We start from the raw sequence: 24,901 nt of genomic DNA, 5'->3' as shown, positions 1-24,901 counted from the left end.
CAAAAATAAATTTTAAAAAATGTTTAAAGAAAAACCACATCTCCATAAAGTCAAGAAAACAGAAATCTTATCAACTCTCCTCTCCTAAGACAATGCTTCAAAACTGGACAAAACATGAAAGAGGGAGGCAGGGAAACCCAAACTCTTACAAATTAAACAAAAAATAAATTAGGATTTTCTTATTTAAAAAAGAGGAGCCTTAAGAAATAAGAATCTCAAGGGGGAAAAAACATATTGAGGTAAAAATGGCTAGAGGCAGCAGAAGTGGAGAGTTGGTGTAAGGAACAGAGGTCACTTGGAATAGGGGGTAGAGTGAAGAAAGGGTGTTTAGGACAATGGTGGGGGAAGGCGGCATTCAGGTGGAGGGTGTGGTATTGGGCTCATACATGCATGCATCCCCCATTAACAGTATTGTAGATCCTGGTACTCCGATTAAAAAAATAATCTTGACATGCTTGAGGCCTTCAGCTCCCAGTTCTGGAGCACAAGGGGAGGCCATCAGAGAAATGGGTGAGGGGGATGGATGGCTGTGAAAATGGGAAGGTAAAGGGGCCCCCCAATATTCCAGGGAGGGGGATAGCATGCAGCCTTTTGGTATAAGTTTACTTCTAAGGAATAGTAATGAACACTGAAAATCTCTGGATTGCTGAACAAGTTTGAGAAATATAGATCTAAGCAATAGTTTGGCCTGTAAGATACAGGAATTGCATGAAGTTAGACAATGTATTAGTGTTTAGTCTTTCAGGAGCAAAATGAAGATGAAAAGCACGGGGTACATTCCTGGTCTGTACTCAGTGTCTCAGGTCAAAGAAGGGAGGCTAAATTCTAGACCATCTAAAGCTCCCAACCCACTGCTCTTGGCCTAGGACTTATGAATACTAGCAGGCTGCTGCCAGGGTTCCTGCTGGACTGAAGGGACCTGCCAGCCGCGTGAGGGTCACCATACACCACTGGGCTCCTGCCCTAGCCGAGGCTCTGCCACACACCGGGAGCAGTGCCTTGAAGCGTCCTGCGGAGGGGAGGAGCCAACCTCAGGACTCTGGGAAGAAGCAGTTTGCTTTTGTTTAGGGCATAGAATTTGGGGCTGAGGCTGAGCAAGACATATCCTGGGGTGCAGGAAGGTTCAGGGGTCAGCGGTGTGCTTTAGTTTATGTCACCCCAGGGGCAGACAAATCAGAGACATAACCCATGGCTCACTCTGCACTCCCCATGGTACCTGTTTCACGCAACATGAGGCACTCCAGTTCCAAGTTGCAGCAAACTGCAGGATTTCATCCCTCCCTTCACCCCTCCATTTCTTTCTCTCTCCCTCCCCTCCCCTTCCCATCCCTTGCCTTCCTCTTCTCCTTCTCCTTCCTCCCCCCTCCCTTCCTCTCCCTCTACCATATGCACCTCCTCCAGCCCCTCTCCATTTCGTCTTTTCTTAGGACAATAGTAGTTCACTTTGTGGACCATACCATAACTTCTTTAGCCACAATCCTTTAAAGATTTCAGGGCCAGAAAGATAGTATAACAGGTAGAGCACTTGCCTTGCACACAGTTGACCTGGATTCAATTCCCAGCACTGCATATGGTTTCCTAAGTCCAGCCAGAAGTGATCCCTTGGTGCAGAGCCAGGAGTAAGCTCTGATCACTGCCAGATGAGCCCCCCCCAAAACAAAGGTAAAGGTAAAGGCCCTCCCGTTGATCGTCGATTTGCTCGAGCGGGCCCAGTAACGTCTCCATTGGAGACTTTGTTGTTACTGTGTCTGGCATATCGAATACTCTCGGTAGCTTGCCGGGCTCTCCGAGAGGGGCGGAGGAATCGAACTCGGGTCGGCCACGTTGGCCGCTTGTAAGGCAAACGCCCTACCCACTGTGCTATTGCTCCAACACCCTTGGAGACATTACTGGGCCCGCTCGAGCAAATCGAAGATCAACGGGAGGGCCCCAAAACAAAATCAATAAATAAAAATAAAACCCAGTCCCATTTGGAAATTATTGGGTTCCTCGACTTTCTATCTCCCTAGGAAATAGAAAACTCTTTTGTGAAAATTCTAGTCCTGAGACTTATGGTTCTTTACCTTTTGGTTCACAGATGTCTAAGTCTGATGAGAACTCCAGGCCCTCTCCTCCAGGAAATAAAAAGGACACGTGCCTATTATTTTCTGCACTTGCTGCCGAGTGTTCCTGCATCTTTTGCCACTGAAGCACCCACTGCCTTTTCCAGCTTCTCCTTTTTCCTAAGAGGAGTATTAACCTCTTCTGACTGAACTGAAAAGTTGTTTGATCCTGGTCTTAGTAGGCAACATAAAATCCCCAAATTCTAGGTTCCAAAAGGAAACTTACGGTTTGAATGACCAAACTGCACTGTGGGGAAATAGCTTTCAGGAAGATTTTTAGCGACCTGTAGGTCTTCATTCCTGCATTCCTTCCATCCAACATGGGCTGCTAGAACATTGCAGCCAGGTCTAGGCTCATCTTTTCTCTAAACTGCACTTCAACCGTTTTCCATCAACCAGGATGATGGCCGTAAAGAGGAGCTGTACAAAGGCTTTCACTCTCGTTCGGAAACATCAGATCTCTCCAGTGCTCATGCACCCATCAAAGGCTCACCTGCCACGCAAACAAAAGCTCTGTGGAAGCCATTTCATGTTGATCTTGTGGGCCGCAGAAAGCTTTTGGGTCTTCCTCAGCTTTTGCACTTAGAAGCCTCAGACAGGGACTAGAGAGAGAGGGAACAGCAGGTAGGATGCTTGCCTTGTATGCAGCCAGCCCTGGTTTGATGCCTAGCTCCGCACACAGCTCCAGGGCCCTGGCAGAAGGAGGCTCTACACAATGCGGCCATTTTTTGCCACAGCAGCTAGAGAAGACATGTTTCTGAGCCAACATTTTCCGCCCTCACTTTGCTCTGCCTTGATTCTACCCTTGCTTTCCTTTTGAATAATTTTGTAGCAAAAGTGAGCGTCTCTTTCTAGAACAGGCCCAGACATTTTTTTCTAACCTTGCAAGCACTTCTACACTGGAATGGCTTGTGAATGTTAAGTATTTTTTTCTTTCTATTCAAGATGGGCTGCAGCGATAGCAAAGCAAGTAGGGTGTTTGCCTTGCATGCGGATGACCTGGGTTTGATTCCTCCACCCATCTCGGAGAACCTGGCAAGCTATTGAGAGTATCCCGCCTGCACAGCAAAGCCTGGCAAGCTCCCTGTGACATATTCGATATGCCAAAAACAGTAACAACAGGTCTCACAATGGAGACGTTACTGGGCCCGCTCGAGCAAATCGATGAACAATAGGAGGACAGTGCTACAGTGCTATTCAAGATACTTTCATGGTGTTTATTAGCCAGGCACTGTTTTTAGTATTTTATAGATACTAACCTTGACTAAAGTCCTATGTGGTAGGTCTGACTGTGTTGCTGCCAATCTATAGTAAGAAAGTTCATTAGGTGAGCCAAGGTCACGTAGCTAATCAATTCCTAGAATTGGAAGAGTTTCAAGCTGTATGCTTTCAACCCTAAAGCCAAACAGCCTGGGCTCGAAGGCCCCAGGCAAGTCATTTATTTCCTCTTTGTCATTTAACAATGACATAACTGCCTTCTAGCCTTGCTGAGTTCGAATAAAGCTCCATGGAAAGACAAGAAGCAACCCACAGTGAGATCTCAACTTTGTCCTCATCAGCTAAAATCTGCATAAAAGCCAGACAAAACTTCATGGAAAATTCTCGCCAAGAGGAATGAGAGGATTCACCCCTCCAGTCCCTCCACCCTCACCACCGTCGAAAAGGGGCACCCGATTCTCTGAGAACACCCGGGGTGGGCTTCATGTCTTCATCTCATTTGGGTAGCCCGATTAGTGAATTAGTGATATTAAGAAACTAACTCAAATTTGGTTTAGACAATTTTAATATTTGGCATATCTTTTGGAAAAATGAAGCAGAGATTAAATTACAATAAAATGTTCTGAAAAATGTACGCAGTTTACTACTTTGAGTTTAAATAACATAGAAGATGCTTAAGGAAGTACATAGTATCTCATGATTGCTTAAGTTCTTCCAGTGACTGCAACGTCTGCAACTCCCTCTCCGAGTTAGCACAAATAATGAAAACTTCAGGGCCAGGTTGGGCTCTACACACTCTAAGCTCAAGCTTGGGATATTACACTAATACCAATCATCGTTGGGACAGTTCTTTACAATCTATAAAGTCCTTTCAAGAAAATGTTTGCAGTGAATCATCAAAATCCTACGAGATAAAAGCCCAATTTTACAAGTAGATAAAGCAGCGGCCTGAAATAGTAGTTATTGTCATCCACTCAGTACTTGTTCAGTTCATGTATTGGACAGCCTACTGGCTAAGAATGCAGACGGGACTAGCCCCTGCTTTTAGGGAAACGTAACGGGAATGAGCATTTAAAGAAGCACGATGTGTTTAGTGCAATGGGAAGTGGAAATTCCAAGTCTCCAAGAGAAGGCAGGTAGAAGCGTATGGAAGAGGCAGCTGGCCCGAGGCACAACACGGCCAAAGGCACAACCCGGGAAAACGTCTGTCTGGAGGCCAGACATCTGCCCATGAGTTCAAACTACCTGAGCTCCTCGGGTTGGGTGATGAGAACCCCACCGTGAACCAGACAGGCAAAGGGCTGCCCTCAAGGAATCTGATTCTAGAGGTAGAAAGAGACGAGAGAGAAATAAGGAGAATGATCTGATGGGTGAGAGTATAGCAACTACAGCAGGGTAGTGAGCTCAAGAAACGGGAAGGTTTGGGGTGCAGTCAGGGCAGCTTTGCAGTTCAGAGTTTTACAGCAGATGCGAGGAAAGAGGATCAGCCACTCCTGAGCGAGGGGAGAGAAAGAGATTGCAGGTGAAGAGTCAGCTGTCCTACAGAAGCAGAAAGGAGGCCGGCATGGCAGGAGCACAGCTTAAGGCACATAAAGCAGTGGTAAGCCGGGCAGGCCCAGACCAGAGTCCTGTAGACTGGCAAGCAACTGAGATTTATCCCAACTGCAAGTAGCTGCCTCTGAAGGGGTGCAGAGATATAGTGGGTGACATTATTGCCTGTAACTTTCTAAAGGGAATTGCGGGAAGTGCTGTGGGGAATAAATTACTGGGACTGGGAGGAAGAGGAATGCTTTTTGCCAGAATGTCAGTGACACGGGGTTTGCCTGGATCAGAAGTGTGATCATGGAAGAAATGGCTGAATCTCAGATTCTGGAGTCACGACTAACAGACCGCCCAATGGTGTGGTATGGGGAAGAAAGGCATTAAGGAGAACTCCTAGGGAGATTCCAGGACATGTCACTATCCACTTCCTGGTTGCCCTTCCTTACTGGAATTAGGCATCAGCAGCTACACAACTTGATCAATTTCAAAGCATGATGAATGGCATGTAGAGAAACAGTACAGGGATTGCATGCGGCCAACATGTCGCAGCATCTGGTGCCTGGACACCATCAGGAACGACCCCTGAGCAAATACTATGGAACCAGTGGAAGGCAACACACAGGAAACAATACAGCATGGATGTGAGGCACAAGAGAGCAGAGAGGACAAAGATGAAAATGATTAAACTGCTTGGTCAAGAGAAGCATAGTTTTAAAACAGCAACAGGTACCTTTGGAGACATGTGAAAGGAAGAATTCAGGCAGGAAAACTATCATCCAAACAGAAGCACTTCCCATTGCTGAAACCTTGCCTGTGGGTTGGAAAGAGAAAGGCTCCAAGTAAGGTCATGGAAAGAGAAAGGGAATGCTGAAGAGACGCCAGCTGCTGGACCTGCTTCCAAAGCATCTTGCAGCCTGACAGTCCGCTCACACCCAGAGCCTGGACACTCCAGTAAAGGCCTGACCTTCGATTCCCACCGTTCTGCAGGCACCTTTTACTTTCACTTACTTATTCTTGGTCTGGGGGCCACACCTGTTGGTGCTCCGGGTTACTCTTGACTCTGCATTCACGAATCACTCCTGATGGTGCTCAGAAAATCATATGGGTGGGAGCTGGGGGCCAAACCTGAGTCAGCTGCATGCAAGGAAAACACACACTCTCCGATCTCTCCAGCCCCTCCTGAGGCACCTTCTGGAATAATCTCTTGCTGCTCAGCCCATCAAAGTGGACCCCAACCAACTTAATTACATGCTTTCTACCCTGCTGCTGGCTGTCTCCTACCCTCCTGAGACCTGGGACGGAAAGCTGCCCTCCCCCAACTTCTGCGACCTGTAACCAAGCCTGTGATTTTAAAAGAAGAAAAAAAGAGAATTCTTTAGTAGAGCACATGTTCTGCAGGCACTGGATTCAATCCCTGGCTAGTGCCAAATTTAAGAATAATAGGCAACATTGAATAAGAGGATCCTTTTGGATGTTCAACAGAAAATGCTTCTCAGATACTCCAGTTAAAATACCTCACATACAATTAGGCATCTGAGAGGAAGGGGAGGTTAGGTATGGTATTTAAAGGCACAAGACCAGGATGGGTGCTCGAAGGAAGAGTGCGATGAGTAAAAAACTCATTTCAAAGCCAAAGGGAAGTCTTTAGGAGAAGAGCCAGAAAAGAATGTGATGAAGTGGCCAGAGAATAGGAAGGAAGGTGGAAACATTAATCAGTGGCTCCGAGAGAGAGAGAGAGAGAGAGAGAGAGAGAGAGAGAGAGAGAGAGAGAGAGAGAGAGAGACCAGCCCTGCAAATGCTGCTCAGAGACTGTGAGTCAGTGTTGAAATCGAGAACAGAGAGCACATCCCTAGTGGGGATGAGGATGAAGAGGGGCGAATAAGAATCACACTGCAGATAACTTGCCTAAAGCAGTAGCCTGAGGCAACAGAGAGAGACTGGGAAACTGAGGTTTGATTTCACTTTCAAGAATAAAAAGGACCGGATGTCTGTGTGCGGACAGGAAGGAGCCGCGCCAAGCAGGGAGACTTCTTGTCTCTGCATGCGCTGTCTTCGCGCCCGCCACTCCAGCATCTGGGACCCTTGGGTGCAGCATCCTCGGGGTGCCAGGCCCTGCCTTCTGTCCCTCTCTTGCCGGGTAGCCTTCCCGAGCAGAGCAGATCACCTCCCCAGGACTTCCCAAGTGCCCCGCTAGACTTCAAAGTTTGTTTTTTTAGACACGCCACAGGCATCACGTACTTAAGCCAAACCCATCCCTGCAGCCCCGCCTGCCTCCACCTCTGAGGGCTCTTGGTCAAGGTTCTGCAGTAAGCGAGGCCTGCTAGCCCCTTCCTGCCTGCACACCACCTGCCCGGTCAGCAGCAAAGTACATCAATGAAGATCAGCTTGACTCTGGAATTCACACTTCTACCACATACTTTCCTTAAACAAAGTTCCTGCAGTTGCTTTATTTTAAAGAAATATCATCAAATCCTTATAGTCTACAGCATTCACATTTAAGTCAGTAAGAAAAAAATATCACTATGACAGTAAGTATACTATTATGAGAAAAGATCAGCAAAGTGGTTTATTACTGCTAGAAGTTCTTCTAGCAAACCAGCATGGTTAAGCCCACGAAGTACTGGCTTGCTGGGGTTCCGGCTAAGTCCTTTCGAGCGCCTCACGTTGGTAATGCTTCTGTGCTCATGTCTACAGAGCTGTTTCTTCAGAAGACAGTTGATTCTCTGGGTTTATTTCCAAACTGATGAGTACCGAAGCAACTACACAAGGGCTCTGAACTGTCTGACCGTCTTTTCACTCTCTCTCTTTAGTTCTTCAATATGGGCATCCAGGCGCTCTAGAATATGATGAGACCTCAGTTCCTCCTCCTCCAAAAATCTTGCTGCTACCGAACCCAGAGGAGATACAGGTACGGGACACTGTAAGAGAAATGAAAATTGACATATAAAATCAAATATTTTCTAACTAGTAATATAAAATGTGTTTTTTTTAAAGCACTCTTATCCTATAGACAAGTAGGAAAATTAAATCAGTAGGTTCAACAACATCTAACACACCTAATTATTTCTGACCAAAGTTGTAAAAGTGAAGTGCCATATAAGTAGTTGTTACAGGCCTGGAGAATACTTCCATTTGGATTTGTACATCCTTTCTCCTGAATACATACCTGTTATTTCAAACTCACTTTGAATGCTTCTTTGTTTTTAAAGTATAGAAAAACCAAGCAACAATAAAATTAGCTATGAGTTAAATTCAATGTTTTCTCCCCTTTAAAATTTTAATCCCAAGTCCCTTACCTGAAACCCTTGTGGCCAGTGGTATTTCAAAATTCAGATTTTAGAAAGGCAATAGTATATATACTTGACCCTCCTTTCCAATAAAGGAACTAGTGAGGATAGAGAGACATTGGCAGGGCTGGGGAACCTTATTTCCACCAAGGGCTATTATTTATAATATCAGACGGGATGACATGAGAAACAGACGTGTCATGAGCCAGGAACAAAACATGTGACTTCCAAGGTGTCAGATTTTGCAGACTGGACACTCCCTACACCTGTTCTAAGGGATATGGACATGCACAAACCCACACCCATGCATCAGGGGCACAGACACACATGGGCACACACAGGCACACACACCTCGTTTTGTTCTCACTCTGAAAACAATGCATATGTGTCAATTCTATTGTCTCTATTTGATAGGAGGAAATGGATGGGGGAAAGAGCTCAAGTGACAGAGCACATGCTAACACACATGAGGCTGTTGGACAGCAGGCAGCCCCTGGTGTAGCCCTGGTGGCCTCTAGACCTGCAAGCACTGAACCACAGGCCAGGGGTTCTCTGGGTCAGAAATGGCAGAGGGTGGAGGCAGTTCTCTGGGTGTGGCCTCAATTTTTAAAAGAAAAGAGAAAGAACATAGTCAGATCAGCTCAGGGATTTGTCTGAGACCCCACCAACGGCACCGGAATTAGGGCTGAAAGCCCACAGCCTGCGCTTCTTGCCTCCCGCTTGCTCCCTGCTGCTGACTCCATCCTCTGCCCTCCCTGTATGGGGGCGGGGGGGGAGGGGGCTTCCTGGCTGCCCTTGGCCCAGAAAGTCTAGGGACTTAGATGTCCCACAGCCCTGCACATATTCCCAAGTAAGCGTGCTGGTGAAGGATTGCAAACAGCTTCATGAGCACTCAAATTCACACAGATGAAACCTATGGCTGATGAGGATCAGCTTTATTACCCTAACAGAACCTGGGGTCACTTGATCACTTGATACCCCGTTACTCATTGATTTACTCAAGCGGGTGCCAGTAACGTCTCCATTCATCCCTGTTGCATGCTAGCGTAGCCCAGTGGCATCTGCTCGTTCTAGGAACATGAAGAGCCTCAAACCAATCATTCAGGGTCTTGACGAAGAAGTCTGACCATCTCGTAGGTGGGCCTCCACGCGATCTTTTGACATCCCGTGGAATCCAGTCAGTAATGGCTCTAGTCCAGCGGTTGTCTCTAAACCTTATAACGTGTCCAGCCCATCTGATTTTTGATGCCTTGGCAAATGAGACAGCGTCTCTGATTCTTGAGCATTGACGGAGATCGGAACTCCGGATTCTATCTCTCATTTGAGTGAAGCGTGATACTCCAAGCATAGCTCTTTTGATTCCTCTTTGAGAGACCCGAATAGCGTCCTCATCCTGTTTGCATAAGGCCCAGGTCTCTGAGGCATATGTTAATGCAGGAAGAACAGTGGAATCAAAGAGATGTGCTCGGAGCTGGAGGTTCTTTGTCCTCTTAGTTATTTCTTCAATGCTCTTGAAGGCATTCCAAGCCTCTCTCTTCCTCCTGCGTAACTCAGGTGACAGGTCATTCGTCATGTTGACTTCTCGACCTAGGTATATATAACTGTTGCATTTGGAGATGGTTGTTCCATTGAGTGAATGAAACATCAGGAACAAGATTGTTTCTCATGAACATTGTCTTTGTGAGATTCAGTTGTAATCCGACCTTTCCACACTCACGGTCGAAGTTGGTCAGCCATTTGTGCCGCTTGGCTGATTGGTGTTATTAGAACGATGCCATCAGCAAAGCGGAGGTGGTGTAGTTGCTGACCATCTATCTTCACTCCATCCCATTCCAGTCATCGCATGATGTTCTCGAGGGTGGCACTGAAGAGTTTTGGTGAAATGGTATCACCCTGCCGAACGCCTCTCTTGACATGGATGATTACTTCTTTGTAGAATGGTGAGATCCTGGTAGTGAATCCGTAATACAGCTCACGGAGGATCCTGATGTATTGAGTTTGAACACCCTGATTGGCTAGGGCTTCGATGACCACTTCCGTACCAACAGAATCAAAGGCGTTCTTTAAATCAATGAATGTTAGACAGAGTGGCATCCTGAACTCCCGAGAAACCTCAATGAGCTTGGTTATCGTGTGGATATGGTCGATGGTACTGAATCCTTTGCAGAACCCGGCTTGCACGCATGGTTGTCCTTCATCTAGTGTTCTGCCAATCCTATTCAGGATGACTCGAGCGAACAGCTTGTAGATGACAGACAATAGGCAGATTGGGTGATAGCTGCCAATGTCATGGATGTCTCCCTTGTATAGTAGTACAGTCCTGCTGATTTTCCATTGGGATGGAACCTTGCATTCAGACAGGTTGCGTGTGAAGAGAAACTGGGGTAATGTTCCATAATCAGCTACACTGGTAATGCTAAGTAGAATGAGGAAGTGTCTCTACATCATCCCACGACTTCAAGTTTCAGTACCAAGGAAGTTTTGCTGACCACCTTAGGAAGCAAGCTGGTTTTCAGGATTGTTGTTGAATTTCAAAATTTACTTTGTTTTTCATGTTGGGGGTCAGACCCAGCAGTGTCAGGGGCTCTGCGCTGAGTCTACTCTCAGGATACTGCTGGGGGACCGAGCCCAGGACACCAGCAGGCAAAAGGTATCTCAGGGCAATGAGCTATCTAGCTCCCCAGCCCAAGTGATTTTGGAAACTAAAAGCAAATCTTTCTGTGAACTTCTTGATATATTAGGTAAAAGGTAAAGGCCCTCCCGTTGATCGTCGATTTGCTCGAGCGGGCCCAGTAACATCTCCATTGGAGACTTTGTTGTTACTGTGTCTGGCATATCGAATACTCTCGGTAGCTTGCCGGGCTCTCCGAGAGGGGCGGAGGAATCGAACTCGGGTCGGCCATGTTGGCCGCTTGTAAGGCGAACGCCCTACCCGCTGTGCTATCGCTCCAGCCCTTGATACATTAAGCAGGGGAAAAAAAAAACCCTGAACTTTTATTTGTATGGGATCATATACCTAGTGATGAGAAATAAATGGTCCAAATCAAGTGCTTTCGCACAGAGCGCAAAACGGCGGTGTGCCAGCAGCCGTGGGAGCAAGGGTCCAGCAGCGTGAAAGGAAAGGCTCAGCCACTAGGTCCAGCATCGGGCAGAACCCAGTGCTTGGCTAAGTCAGAAGCCGGCCCTTCCTCCAGCCCCACCAGTTCCCTCCCAGGAGTCCCTCTGTCCTCTTCACTAGGGTGCAGGACCATCTTAGGCTCCAGATCTGTTTCTTGAATGCACCTCTCCCATGCAAAACTGGCCTGTCTGGAAAGGGCAGGAAACAAAATTTCAGACAGGGTCAAAGATGAAGGAATGCCCACTGCTTAAATTTTGGAACTTAGATACATTTTGAAAATTAACAGTGGCTGAATGTCTCTTCCTCCACAAGTGAAACTGTAAGACAGAAATACCTGAGCTTAAGAAACCCAGTAAGAAAAACAAAAACTATCACCCTCCTCACCCTTAAAACTAAAAAATAAAACTAAGTAAATGAATAAGATCAGAACATTTTCATACCAAAGGTAGCTCTTCTGCGTCACTTATACTTTCAGATACAGTGTCAGAAAAATTGGCTTCATTTATATCTAGGACTGAAGGCAGAGATTCAGTTTTATACTGAAAAGTGGAAGGCAAAGAGACCGTAGAGCTGTAATGGCTGGTGGAAGGACTCAGAGGGCTGAGGACCCTGGACATAGGGTCTATACTATCCACTGCTTGTCCTCCTGAAGAATGAAGACCTGCTGTACAGTGTTCAGCCTTTACTCCATCATGTCTGTGTTGGCCAGGGATTGGCCTGGATACAGATTGAAAAAACAAAACAAATTTAAAAAAACTGTAGCAAGTTGCCTCTCCTTTAACAGAAGTATTGTAGGCAATTCATTTGAAATGGAACAGTCAGAGTTAATAAGACTATGATTTACAAAATGAGCAGCCCACACAGATAACCCTTAACTCCACATTCAGGCCCCAAATCTCCACTGCGAGGCCCCTGCCCTCACAACTTAAAATAGGTCAAGGAAAACAAAGCTGCTGCCAAAGTGACCCAGGGTGGGTCATGCAGGACAGGGAAGTAATGTGCATATAAGAGCACATAAGAGTAGCTGTCTGGCTGGACAGACCACAGTCAAGAACAGCCTGAGCACTACTGGGCATGGCTCGGCCCAACTCCCACCAAAAAAAAGGGTACCGATAGTGTTGGGGGGTGAAGCAGGAGTGGGCTGTGTCAGCAGAGAATTTGGTAGGAAACCATGTAAGCCAGATAGTAAAAGCTGAAGCCAAGGGGTTTACTGCTAAGGAAGCTTTCTACGCACAGCCAACCTCCCATGGAGCAGGTGGGATTATGGAGGTGGAGAAGGTCTTAAAAGCTCAGGAGAGCTTTTTCCCATGCTGGGGAAGCCAGTGTTCTCTCCTGAGCACATTACCTTCATCAACTTCTCTTATCTCCCTTTATCTCCCTGAAACTCATTTTACTTTAAAAGGTAGGAAGGAAGGGCGGGAGGGAGGGAGTAAGCTCAGGGGAACAAGGATGTCCTTTTTGGTGACACTCAGAGTACCAGACACTAAAGCCTGATCCATAGAACCTCCTCCACTTTTAACCTGGTAGCAGCTGTCCTTGTGCACACGGAACTTCAGGAATGAACACAGAATCCTCTGATAAAAACTGATTTTTGTCAACTGAAAATAATTTTCAAAGAAATGAGAACGATATTACAGTAATGCACTGTGAAGAAATTTTACTTGAACTCTGTATTCTTGATCTCAGGTGCTTTGCTGTGTGTCAGTTGAAAGACAAGGTCAGGGGACTTTTGGCACTTCTGAGTAGAAAGCTCCAGCTTAGATTTGGTGTCCATCAAATCTTTCTGTAGTTGTTGATTCTCGGACACTAACTTATTTAATGCCCCAATATAATTCTCCTGAAGGTCTGTTAGTGAATTCTCTTTAGCCTAATAAAAAGGAATATGACAGTCACTTAATTTACATGTGGGTACTAGTGATTAATGATACTAATGATGGAAAATTACCTTTCACTCAGTTCTAACTAGTTTATCTGCGGCTCTACTTAAATTTATTGTTCCAATATTTGTTTTTGGCTCTCATATGAATCAGAGAGAGGGCCGAATGATAGTACAAGGGTTAAGGCACTTGCCTTGCATGTGGCCAAACCCAGTTTGATCCCTGGCACCACATAAGGCCCTGGAGCACCACCATGCTAATCTGCGGGGTGTTCTGTTTCTTGCGGCAAATGGGGATGGAAAAGTTTGAAGTGCCTTAATGCTCCAAGAAAAACTCCAGAAGCTAGATGAAGTATGAAAGCAAAATGGAGGAAAGTGGTAAGAGAGAAACAGTTAACAAGGAAAAAATAGCAGCCATAGCTTCCTCCTTAGGAAATAGTAGGCCTACTTCAAGGGAAAAAATGTGAAAGGAAGATTCTGAGAAGAAATTCTGGCTTGCAGAATTCTTAGATAAATACTTCATTCAGGTGTCCTATGAAATTACTACTTGCATCTGGTCTGAGTTCTGTGATCATAGACTCTATTGCTCTTCAACTCTAGGAGTTTCCTGTATTTTGGCAATACGGTACCTTGGGAAAAAAAAAAAACAGGAGACTGGACAAATGACTGTCCAGATATAATTATTTTTCTAAAGACAAATCATTTAAACTAGCATTCCAAAAAAATTATGGCAATCTAATTATGGCAATTAGATTCATCTTTTATGTAAAGATTTTTCTGAATATCTGATATTCTAAATATCTAATAATATTTACTTAAAATAACATAATTTTTCAACAAGTTGTCAATGCTAAATAAAATCTCAAAATAAGTCAACAGTGAAGCTACAAGTCCCAATGGGGGATGTAGACTCGTGAGCTGTGTGGTCAATGACATGAGCATTTTATTTCACAGAGAGCAGGGTGCCTGCCTTCCACACAGCTGACCCGGCCTTGATCCCTGGCACTCATGGTTCCCTGAGCACTGCCAGGAGTGATTCAGGAGTAAGCCCTGAGCACATCTGGGTATGGCCCCAAAACTACATAAATAAATAGCTATAATTAGCTCAAGAATTTATTTGTAGAAGGAATTTCTAGGTAATAAAATGCAATATGGTCCTTCCTTCATGGGCTGGAGCGATAGCACAGCAGTAGGGCGTTTGCCTTGCATGCAGCCAGTCTGGCCAAGACGGGTTCGATTTCTTCGTCCCTCTCTGAGAACCCGGCAAGCTACTGAGAGTATCTCGCCCGCACAGCAAAGCCTGGCAAGCTCCCTGTGATGAGTTCAATATGCCAAACACAGTAACAACAAGTCTCAAAATGGAGACGTTACTGGGCCCGCTCGAGCAAATCGATGAACAACGGGAGGACAGGACAGATACATATATACACACATATATATTGGGCTGGAGTGACAGCACAGTGGATAGGGCTGTGCCTTGCACGCAGCCAGCCCGGCCAAGCCGGGTTCGATTCCTCCGCCCCTCTCGGAGAGCCCAGCAAGCTACCGAGAGTATCTCGGCCCGCAGGGCAAAGCCTGGAAAGCTCCCCATGACTTATTCGATATGCCAAACACAGTAACAATTGTCACAATGGAGACGTTACTGGGCCCGCTCGAGCAAATCGATGAACAACGGGAGGACAGTAACTTCAGTGACTTCACAGTCCTTCATAATAATTCTTCGTAATGAATATGTCCACACTGTGTTCAGCTTCAAAACCAAAGACGTTTGAACTCCTGACAGGGTTTCCAACAGACTTTGCTATCATTACATGCATAGTTTAAAAAAGTAATGATTACCTTTTCTGGGCATCCTTAATTTTTTTCTTAAACATAATGTTTTATTAGTCATAGTTACAGCTAATGGTGTGTGGGCAGTAATATAAAAAGCGAGGTGTGCAGCGTACCCCTACCTAGAAAGAAAGGCCAGCAGCTCGCCACGGGAAGGTTCTGCGGCAGCAGCTAGCAAACACCATCTCGGGGACAGGCTCACTTACGCTAATCCCTAGGAGTGTCAGCTCCAAAACAGGAAGAAGTAATGACCACAGAAGACACTCTTCAACCAGTACTGCAATATCCAGGACCCCTGCAGATTCTGTGGTGGATTAAGGTTAGTTCTTGCTTCTACCAATTTAGAATTGGCTTTACGTGAATATGTAAAGCAAATCGATGAACGGGAGGACAGTGACAATGACTTTCCTTCTTATTTAAAAAAAAAATGTTTTTGTGCCATACCTGCTAGTGCTGAGGAGACCATGTGGGTGCTGAGATTGAATCCGGTCAGCCATGTCAAAGGCAAGAGCCCTCCCTCCCTGTTCCCCTTCTCTCTTCCTCCTTATCCCTTCCCATATTGCCACCCTCCCACTTCCATTTTCCATAGAAAATCTTTAGCTATTGTCTCCTTTTCTAGAATTTTTTTTCTCTTAATCCTTTCATTACAAGTTTCAGAAGGATTTGAGGAGGGAACAAGTAAGATTTAATACATGTTTTCATCCGCCACTTTAAATGACAGCACAGTGTAGTGTTTCGTAGATAGAAAGTCACAAAGAAACACTTCTATAGGTTAACACTTTATCAAAATTTTGGATATTGCAAGTAACACTACAAAGACCAATTTTACACGTTTGATCCTATAGAGTGGATTCTTTTGGAATGCAAACTGACATGTTCCTTCTGGAGAACAAGTGAGCAATAATTATCAAAATTAGAAATACATGTAACCAGGGAGTTATAGGCTATATATATTTACAAGTTTGATACATTTGGCTAAATTGTCCTTTAGAAAAGCTTTATCCATTACCTTTCTTATTAATAATACATGAGAATGCCAATTTCCCTGATCCTTACCAATACCAGAGATAATGACTTTTAAAATATCATTCTTAATCCAAATAGTGAAAGAACATTTATCCATTTTGTTATGATTCTTAGTGAAGTTGACAGCTTTCCTTATTTACCAAAGCTTAGAATTATTTCCATCAGTTACCTATTTTTGTTCTTTTACCCATTTTTCTATTGAATTATCTTTTTATTATTTCAGTCCGTTTGTTTTCCCTCAACCTAATAGTCACTTTTATGGGGTCTTTTGCCTTCCAGAAATTTCACATTTTTATGTTGTAAAATTCCTTGTGCTATAAAACTCTTTATGGTTTTATGATGCTTATAGAGAATCTTCCCCTTCCAATAGATTATCTTAAAAGTTCTGTATTTTCTTTTAACTGAAACATAGTATTCCCGAGCTTTCCCCAACCCTCCCCCCACCCCACCTCACAGCCTGCTTAATCAACCATGAATGAGAACTGTTTGGGCACAAAGGGCCACTATCTAACTATGCATCTTTGGAAGCAAACACTCTGGAAACAGGAAAAAAGTATTTTTATAATCTCCAGACATGTGACCTACATCAAGAAAAGCTGAGTCAGAACACAGGATCATTTTGCAAATTATAAGAATTTCATAACAAATTAGTTAAAAAGAGCATATTTATAACTCACTGTACAATCAAGCACTAATCAAGTTCTCTTAAGTTTGACAGGAGCTGGTATACATTTCTTATCCTTCCTCCCAAATTAATTTCTATCTCATGGGCAAAAATCTTATTCATCTATTCTGTGTCTATTACCTACTAAAATGCTTTGAGCATAAAATATTCTAGAATATTTTATTTTACTTAAAAAAAAATACCTTCAAACCGCTGAAGTAAAGAGGAATATTTTGCACAACTGCACCACTGTCTTCACTTTTTTTTGTTTGAGAAAGTTTCTGTAAAAGGATCATTCCATAGTATAATCTTAACTGCATCTGTAAATATCAGTATCTAAAAAGAGCTTTCTTTGAAGTATTGAACAGTAGAAAACTTGAACTTTCTTTTTATGTACTTCCGTACCTGATGTAAACTCAACTCCAGTTTCATCACCGTTTCAGAAAGATGACGGTTTTCTAATTTAAGTGACTCCAGCTGATTCACAATCTCCTGAGAAGGGAAAAGTAAAAAAAGAACAAAAATAACATCAAATGCACGTTACACAATTTTTCTACATGTAACTTTCATTGGGTAATGTTGTATTCTTCATATATAAGAAAAGGACATTTAAGTGGATAAATAACACAAGCAATTATTCTAAGAAAATGAATTGGCTCCCTGGCAAATCCCTAACAGCTCTCCAACGTTAGACTCCTCTAATTTGGCTTTGACCTCCAATATCATGTGCTATGTATTATGTACTACATTCACAAAATAAGTTGTTTTTAGTCCTCGTTCTCCTTAGCTTTTCTGCTCAAACATTCCTTCTTGAAAAGATTCCTACCTTCTTTGGGCTCTACTTCCTTAGTTAAAAATACCTGGTTTTCTTTCTTTCTTTCTGCTTTTCTTTAGTTATACTCCATACCTTCTTTATACTTCAAATGAATGGCATCCTACGGTTGGTTCAAGTCTCTGCCCTTCACATACAATGTTTTCTCATTATAACCTTGAAGTCTCTCAGAATACGTTTCATCCTCATGCAGACTTCCACAGCTCAATATCATCCTGCTTTTAATCTCTAACTTCTAGGCTTTGGTGGAACTGATTACTGGAGACTTCAAGCTTTTCTGTCAAACCAAATATGTCCCCTCTGCCAATTGCCCGACATTGTGCTTTCCCTACACGTTCATCATCTTCCCCAAACTTGCTCCTTATCCTGTATTCCACTAAAAATTAGCATCATGAACCACGTGACAGTCCTACTTGAATCCAGAGTGCATCCTTCCGGTCTCATGGAGTCTTCCACAGCGCAAGCACCTCACTCTCTCTATAGGAGTCTCTACTTGTCTGTACTTATTCTCACCTACTCCCCCACAGTGCTCACTAAAATGGTTAACAATGTCCCTAACAAGGTTGGACCAAGATGGAGGAAAGGAAGTGTTCTCTGAAAGTTCCTGTTCAATACAAAAACGTGTTAAGAGCTGAAAGAAACATAGTACCCCACAAAGAGCTCCCAAAAAAAAACCCACTGGAGAAAACAGCCATTACTCAGGGAGACTCAACTCCTCAAAACAAAGAACTGTGGGCAAGTTCTGCCCTAAGGAGCGCTTCTCCTGGGTGGGGGAAGGGGAGAAGAGAACTGAAAGACAAAAGTGACCAGCAAACCCAGCAAGCTGGTACCAGACAGAAAATGCCAATTTAGGCAATAATCACCTCGTAAAGCAAAGGTCTTTTAACAAAAATGTTTTTTAAAAAATTTTATATACATATATATATACACATACATACATATATATCTATATATATATATATATCATTAACAAAGTAAATCTTAAAAAACAAACCAAATCGGGGCTGGAGTGATAGCACAGCAGGTAGGGCATTTGCCTTGCATGCGGCAGATCTGGCTTCGATTCCCAGCATCCCATATGGTCCCCTGAGCACCACCAAGAGTAGTTTCTGAGTGCATGAGCCAGGAGTAACCCCTGTGCAATGCTGGGTGTGACCCAAAAAGGAAAAACAAAACAAATAACAAATAAAAGCATTTTTTCCTTTTTTATCTATTTTTTTCTAAGATTTTTTTTTTCAATCTTCACCTTATGCTCTACTGCTTTTACTTCTGCCTTTTGGATCTCCTCTTTGAGTCGCTTTTCCATATCAGAGGAAGAACTTTTGGTGGAAGCAATGGTGATATCCCGCTGGTGCAGTTCCCGGGTGAGCTGGGAGATCTCCATCTTCATTCCCTCTAGCACAGAGTTGTAACTTTGGTCAGTCTGTAAAATTTGTTCTTTCAACTGCAAAGGAACAGAAAGGAAAATGTAAAAGGTTGAAAGAAAAAAAGTATATATATATATGTATATATATATATGTATATATATATAAACATTAATTTAAATGAGGACATTTCTATTACTGAGATCTTGCCTCAAGCTATGAATTTTTTCTCTACATAAACTGCCAAAAGGTATTTACAAAATTGTGTTATCTGTTCTGAAGGTCATGTATTAGATCTCAAAACAGGCATAGACGACTTACTCAGAGAGGCTGAGAACCAGTACCCAAGTACAGAACACAATAGTTAGGGTACAGTTCCAGGAACTTCCATTCTTTTTCAGTAACTACAAATCTTAAAAAAAAAAAAAAAAGAAAAAAAAGAAAGAAAGAAAAGAAAAGAAATCACAGTGCCTATTTGGTTCCCTGGTCCACCAAAAGACAAGAGGAAAAAAAGGCTGGAAGTAATCCCAAAGAAGTAAAACAAAATATGAGTCAACCACTTGAGATAGTACGGGCCCTGCAAAAATCTTAATGATCAAAGGTGTCTACTACACCCAGAACAAAAGAACCACAGTCACCACTAGGTAATGCTAGCTCAAATAGTTTATAAAAAAAAATTATAGCTTTCAGAGATTTTTCATCAAAACATGATTAAAGTAAGTTCAAGAATTCAAAGGCAGCAAGTTTGCAATATATGGAAAGTATTTCAGATCCCTGATGAGTCAAAATTTGCCTAAGCACATTCCAGATTATCAAGTGGCCCTCTGGACTATCTTTTTCCTTCTTTCAAAATTATCCTTGTATAACCTTCCAACCCACACCTCAACCCATAAACTAATATAACTTTGTGATCCCAGATATATACCTTCTTTATTTCTGCCCTGTATTCATTGTTATATATTTCCATCTTCTTCAATTCTTCGTATTTTATCATTAGTTCTTGGCTTAATTGTTTACATGTGGAACTTACAGATTCCAAGCTGTACAAAAATAAAATAACATATTTAAACAAACCCCCCCAGATAAACTGATAAACCGAGTTATCTAGTTTACCTTCTTGATGTCCAAGAAAAATCTTAATTTATCACTTCTTCCCAAATAATAAAACTTACTTTCCACTCCCTTATCACTAGAAGCAGCTAAATCCAACAGAAACCTTTAGAGACCTTTGCTTCTGCTTAAAATTTAGCAAACTAAAAAATTCTACAGACTAATTAACTTAGCAAATTTGTTCTCTCTAGTTGTACAGTAATTGCCACCAACATTTCAGCCTTTACATACTTAATTACAACTCCATCCTACACAAACTTGCCAGAATAATCTAGCTGCTCAAAGGAATATTAAATTTGTCATCATTCCTAAGAATAAATTCCACTTCAAGTTTAAGAACCTCAGGAACACCATGTCTGTCTTGTCTCACAAATATTTTTGCTTCTAAATCAATACTTGACTATCTGGTATGGGTGCTTGCTCTGCTATGGGTCATGAGATATTTGATCCAACAATTCCACTTTTTAGCATTTACCACAAAAGTCCCAAAATGTTAATTCAAAAAGATGCATGTACTACAATGCTCACTGCAGCTCTATTCACGATAGCCTAGATCTGGAAAGAACCCCTATCCAAGAACAGATGAGTGGATAAAGAAACTGTGGCGTATTATGCATAGCAAAATACTACTCAGCTATTTAAAAAAAAAAAAAAAAGGATAAAATCCTGCTGCTCCCCGAGGGTATCATGCTGAGTTACATAGGTCAAAGGAAAAGGGACAAATACAGAATGGCCTCTTGCATATGGAAATGTAAGAAAGATAATAGGGAAATAATAAAAAACAGCCAATGGTGACAGAACCCGAGAGTCAGTCTACATAACTGAGTTCTAAGGCTAGAGAAAAAGGATGGCAAACAAGATGATTGCTTTGCTCAGATTATCTGGGTTCAACACCTTGTCATTTATATAATCCCTTGAGCCCTGCTAGGAGTGATTCCTGAGAACCTCTGGGTATCTCCCCACGCCCACGCCCCGCCTCCCCCCAAAATCTGGGCTTTTAAGGGAGGTAAGGAAGGAAACCTGGACACATGGCTAGAGGCACACTAGCCCTCCAGTGGGGGTATGGTGTTGAGGACATTGTGTGTCTCAAACATTACTTTTTTACAGTTAATACAGCACGGTAAATCACACTGCCTAAATAAACACTGAAGCAATTAAACAAAGAAATGGGCCAGAGCTATAGTACAGGAGCAATAGTACAGTGGATAGGGTGTTTTCCCCATCTCCTCTAACACGCCAGGAATAATTCCCAAGTGCAGAGCCAGGAGTAACCCCTGAGCATTGCAAGGTGTGACCCAATAAAACAAACAAACAAAAAAAGAAAACACACAAAGAAAGAAAAGAGAGAGAACAGACGGACCATGGCTCAGCATCACATATGAATCTGGCCCCCAGGAGTGATTCCTGAACAGAGCCAGGAGTAACTGAGTTGTATTTCCACTGACTGGCTTTGAGTAGTCCACATTTTGGACTCCATTTGGTTCATCGGTCCCTGAAGACTTGCATCTTGTTTCTTACATGTAGTGTGACCTTAGCTTCTACAGGTCACTGTTTCCTAATTAAAGAAAGGCCAAGATTATCCCTGACTTGCTGTTTTTCTTTTGTTCTTATGCCACACCCAATGGAGCTCAGGAGTTACTCCTAGCTCTGCATTCTGGGATCATTCGTAGTAGTGCTCAGGGGACTACGTGGGGTGTCAGGGTGGAACCCAGGATGGTTGCACGTGTGCAAGACAAGCACTGTACCCGATGTACTATCTTGTTGGCCTCAGAAGTTAGGCCATTTATAGATGTTAGATTTAAAAAAAAAAAACTTAAATTTTCATGAATTCTATTATACTACTTCACCAACAAAATAAAATCACGTTTACTAACTTGAACATTGCTTGAATGTGTACAGAATTATGTACCTGGTTTCTAAACGAGTCACCTCTGCCTGCAGTAGCTCTTCACTGGTGTGGGTGAAATCCAGTTTCGACAGCACGTTCTCTAAATCCCCATGCCCCTGACATGAGTACTTCCTTTCTGCTGTCTGAGACTCCTCGAGTGACCTATGAAAGCACACAGGACTGTTAACCTTTCATCTTTGCAAACCAAAACAACGCAAAATCATTTTGTATTTTCCAGCTGTTTCTGGTAAAGACGTCTGTGGAGTCCCTCCATTTTTCTCTTTTTGAAAAGAACACTGGAAGAATAAAGAGGCAAGAGAAATTTTCTTCCAAAGACAGCAGCAGCTCACACCTTCCTCAACTGGGATTTGGTGTTTTTCAAAGGAAGTAAGATAAGGTAACTAAAAGTCACTTTGTTCATACTTGAAAGCTTACGTTAAAAAACTAAAAAGCTATAGGAGAGCTCTGGAAGAACAAAAATGTGCATCAGATTTAAACTACGTAGAGCTCCTTAAAACAAAATGATGACTGTGCAATATTCAAACTGATGCTTAATGTCAAACCAACAAGTGGCTAAAGGGACTAATACCTAGACTCAAAATACTTTAGTGGAATCAAACAGATGAACTAAATAAAACAAAAATAAACTTCTTGACTGTACTGGCGGTTAATAGAAGAGAAAGGGTAAGGGTGGGATAAATCTTGACAAAGGTTACAAATGCATGATGAAGTCCAATTCTGGATTTTCAGTGCGAAACTTAATGAAGTATATATATACAAGCTGATATTAAAAAGTTTTCAGCCCAATAATGGCCAAAGGATTGTTTTATGTATCACAGTACATAAATTAGAGACCGTAAAAACAAAAAATATAACTAAAAGTATAAAATAATTACTTTTAATCATGCACAATTGTCATTTGTGATTCTAAAATAATTCGTAAATAAATTATTGTTATGGCTTGTGAGTCTAAATTTTATAAAGAATAAAAAGACCTTTATTGTCAAGAGATACTTCAAAGATGTGAAAACTATGTGAGTAATTTGTGAATATAAATCATTTTTGTTCGGTTTTGGGTCACACCCAGCAGCAGTCAGTGCTTAATCCTGGTTCTGTGATCAAGGCTCACTGTCGGCAGTGCTCAGCAGACCTTATGCAGTGCCAAGCATCGAACCTGGGTTGGCTGCATGCAAGGCAAGTGCCTTCCCAGCCATACTCTCTCTCTAGCCCTTTGTGAATATAAGTCTTTCAAAAAAAAAATAGTCAAAATTCACTAAACTATGCCTCATATTTCATCAGCATTTGTATAATTAGTATGCCACACACATATTTAATATCTCTGAAAGCTCACCTTTGTTTGCTGAAACAATTTTTAGATTCTAAAAAGACTGAATATACCTTATGGTTTCTACTGTGTGCTGAGTATCAGTAGCCTTTAATTTTACTTGTAATTCCTCCTTTCTCACTCTTGCCTCATGGATGAAACTTTGAGACTGAAGTGTTGCCATCAGTTCTCTCTTCTCTTCCCGTAGAACCTGCAAAATATTCAAGGGGGAAAAGTCAAATGTAATTAAATTTTTTTCTTTCATGTGATAAGGAAGTCAGGAATCTGGCTGTAAGTTGTATAAAAAGCACAATATAAAATTATTAATGTCTGATCCACCAGCTACAAGGTGGGGAAAAAAAAACAGAGACTTTGGAACTTAGTTCTAGATTATTTTCTTGTGACACAATACTGGCACTGCAATTTGAGTTTCTTGCTACCTGGAGACTTCAACACTTTTTTTCAACAAATGTATAAGTTAAATTTTGAAATTATCAATAAATAAATTAATTTCAGCTCTATGGCAGCTTTTTCTATTTACCAAACAAGTTTAATAAATTATTATACATTTGGCAGTACGATCTGTCTGATGTGACATCAAAGTGTGAGCCACTGATGCTACATCCTGGTGTCACATGCTAAGATTTCTCAAATTACAGTAATTTTAAAACACACCTCTAACAGTTTTTCCGATTCCCTGAGCTTCTCTTCTTTCAGTCGCTGCTCCTGGATAATAGTCACGTTGGTTCCAAGCAAGTCATTGACCCTCAGGGTAAGGCGCTCTATTTCCAGCTCATTGGCACAGATAGTGTCGTTGGCTCGCTGCAGCTTACTGCTCAGGTGCTGAATTTCTGACTGGCTGGACATCTCCATAGACTCTAATTTCTGTTTCCGATTGGCAAGCTGAGCCTAGCAATAGAGATCAGCAACAGGTTCAAGTGGAACGATAAAAGAATAATCGACGAATAAGGAAGACTAAAAACTAAATTTTACTTTCATATCTCCTCCCACTATTACTTTTCAATATTACTTAGATGCAATAATGCAGAAGGAAATACATATTTGGAAGACAAAGATGGTCTCTGTTAACAGATAGCACAACAGTGTAGCCAACCTAAGAAAGGCAACAAAAAGAATCCCTGGAATTAATAAGCAATTACATTAACAGTTATGAGAGACACAATTATTCTGTAACAATGAACACCTGGAATTTGAAATTAAAGCACAACACCATTTGCTTTAACTTTTAAAAAATTAAAATGTTTAAATATAAATCCAACAAAATATATAAACATAATCTATACAAGAACTATAAAATTCTAATGAATAAAGTCAAGGAACTAAATACATGGCACTCCATATTCGTTAAAAAATTCAGCACTGTCAAGGTGTCAGTTCTTCCCAACATGACATACAATTCAACACAATTAATCAAAAATCCAGGAATGGGGATCAGAGGATAGCCCAGTGAGCATTTGCCTTGCACATGGTCAATTGGGGTTGGATCCCCAGAACTGTATGTGGTCCCCTGAGCTCTGTTAGGAGTGACTGCCAAATGCAAAGCCAGGAGTAAGTCCTGAACATGACTGGGGGTGACCCCAAAACGAAACAAAACAATTCCAGGAAGAGTTAAGGCAGATAGTACAGAGGGAGGGGAATATGCAGGAATATGCACATCTTATATGAATGAGGCCTTGAGTTTGATTCCCAATGTTGCATG

General features: G+C 42.4%; 1 protein-coding gene across 3 annotated transcripts in view; it reads right to left on the bottom strand.

The window, feature by feature from the left end:
- Positions 1 to 7,283: 7,283 nt before the first annotated feature.
- Positions 7,284 to 24,901, bottom strand: part of CEP63 (centrosomal protein 63) — a 41,730-nt gene continuing 24,112 nt past the window's right edge. Inside the window, exons 7-15 of one of the 3 annotated variants that reach the window (XM_056121459.1) lie at positions 23,857 to 24,090; positions 23,256 to 23,392; positions 21,879 to 22,019; positions 19,785 to 19,899; positions 18,742 to 18,939; positions 17,069 to 17,155; positions 12,929 to 13,134; positions 11,708 to 11,984; positions 7,284 to 7,780 (exon numbers count right to left, since the gene is read on the bottom strand). In XM_056121459.1, the coding sequence (XP_055977434.1) occupies positions 7,622 to 7,780; positions 11,708 to 11,984; positions 12,929 to 13,134; positions 17,069 to 17,155; positions 18,742 to 18,939; positions 19,785 to 19,899; positions 21,879 to 22,019; positions 23,256 to 23,392; positions 23,857 to 24,090 (1,554 nt within the window). In that variant the 3' untranslated portion in view covers positions 7,284 to 7,621. Of the gene's footprint in view, positions 7,781 to 11,707; positions 11,985 to 12,928; positions 13,135 to 17,068; positions 17,156 to 18,741; positions 18,940 to 19,784; positions 19,900 to 21,878; positions 22,020 to 23,255; positions 23,393 to 23,856; positions 24,091 to 24,901 lie in introns of those variants that run through there. The other 2 variants (XM_056121461.1, XM_056121460.1) reach the window with 2 other exon arrangements.

Source organism: Sorex fumeus, unplaced genomic scaffold, assembly GCF_029834395.1.
Source record: "Sorex fumeus unplaced genomic scaffold, SorFum_2.1 ptg000044l, whole genome shotgun sequence".
NCBI lineage: Eukaryota > Metazoa > Chordata > Mammalia > Eulipotyphla > Soricidae > Sorex > Sorex fumeus.
This window is presented reverse-complemented; position numbering and strand designations above follow the sequence as displayed.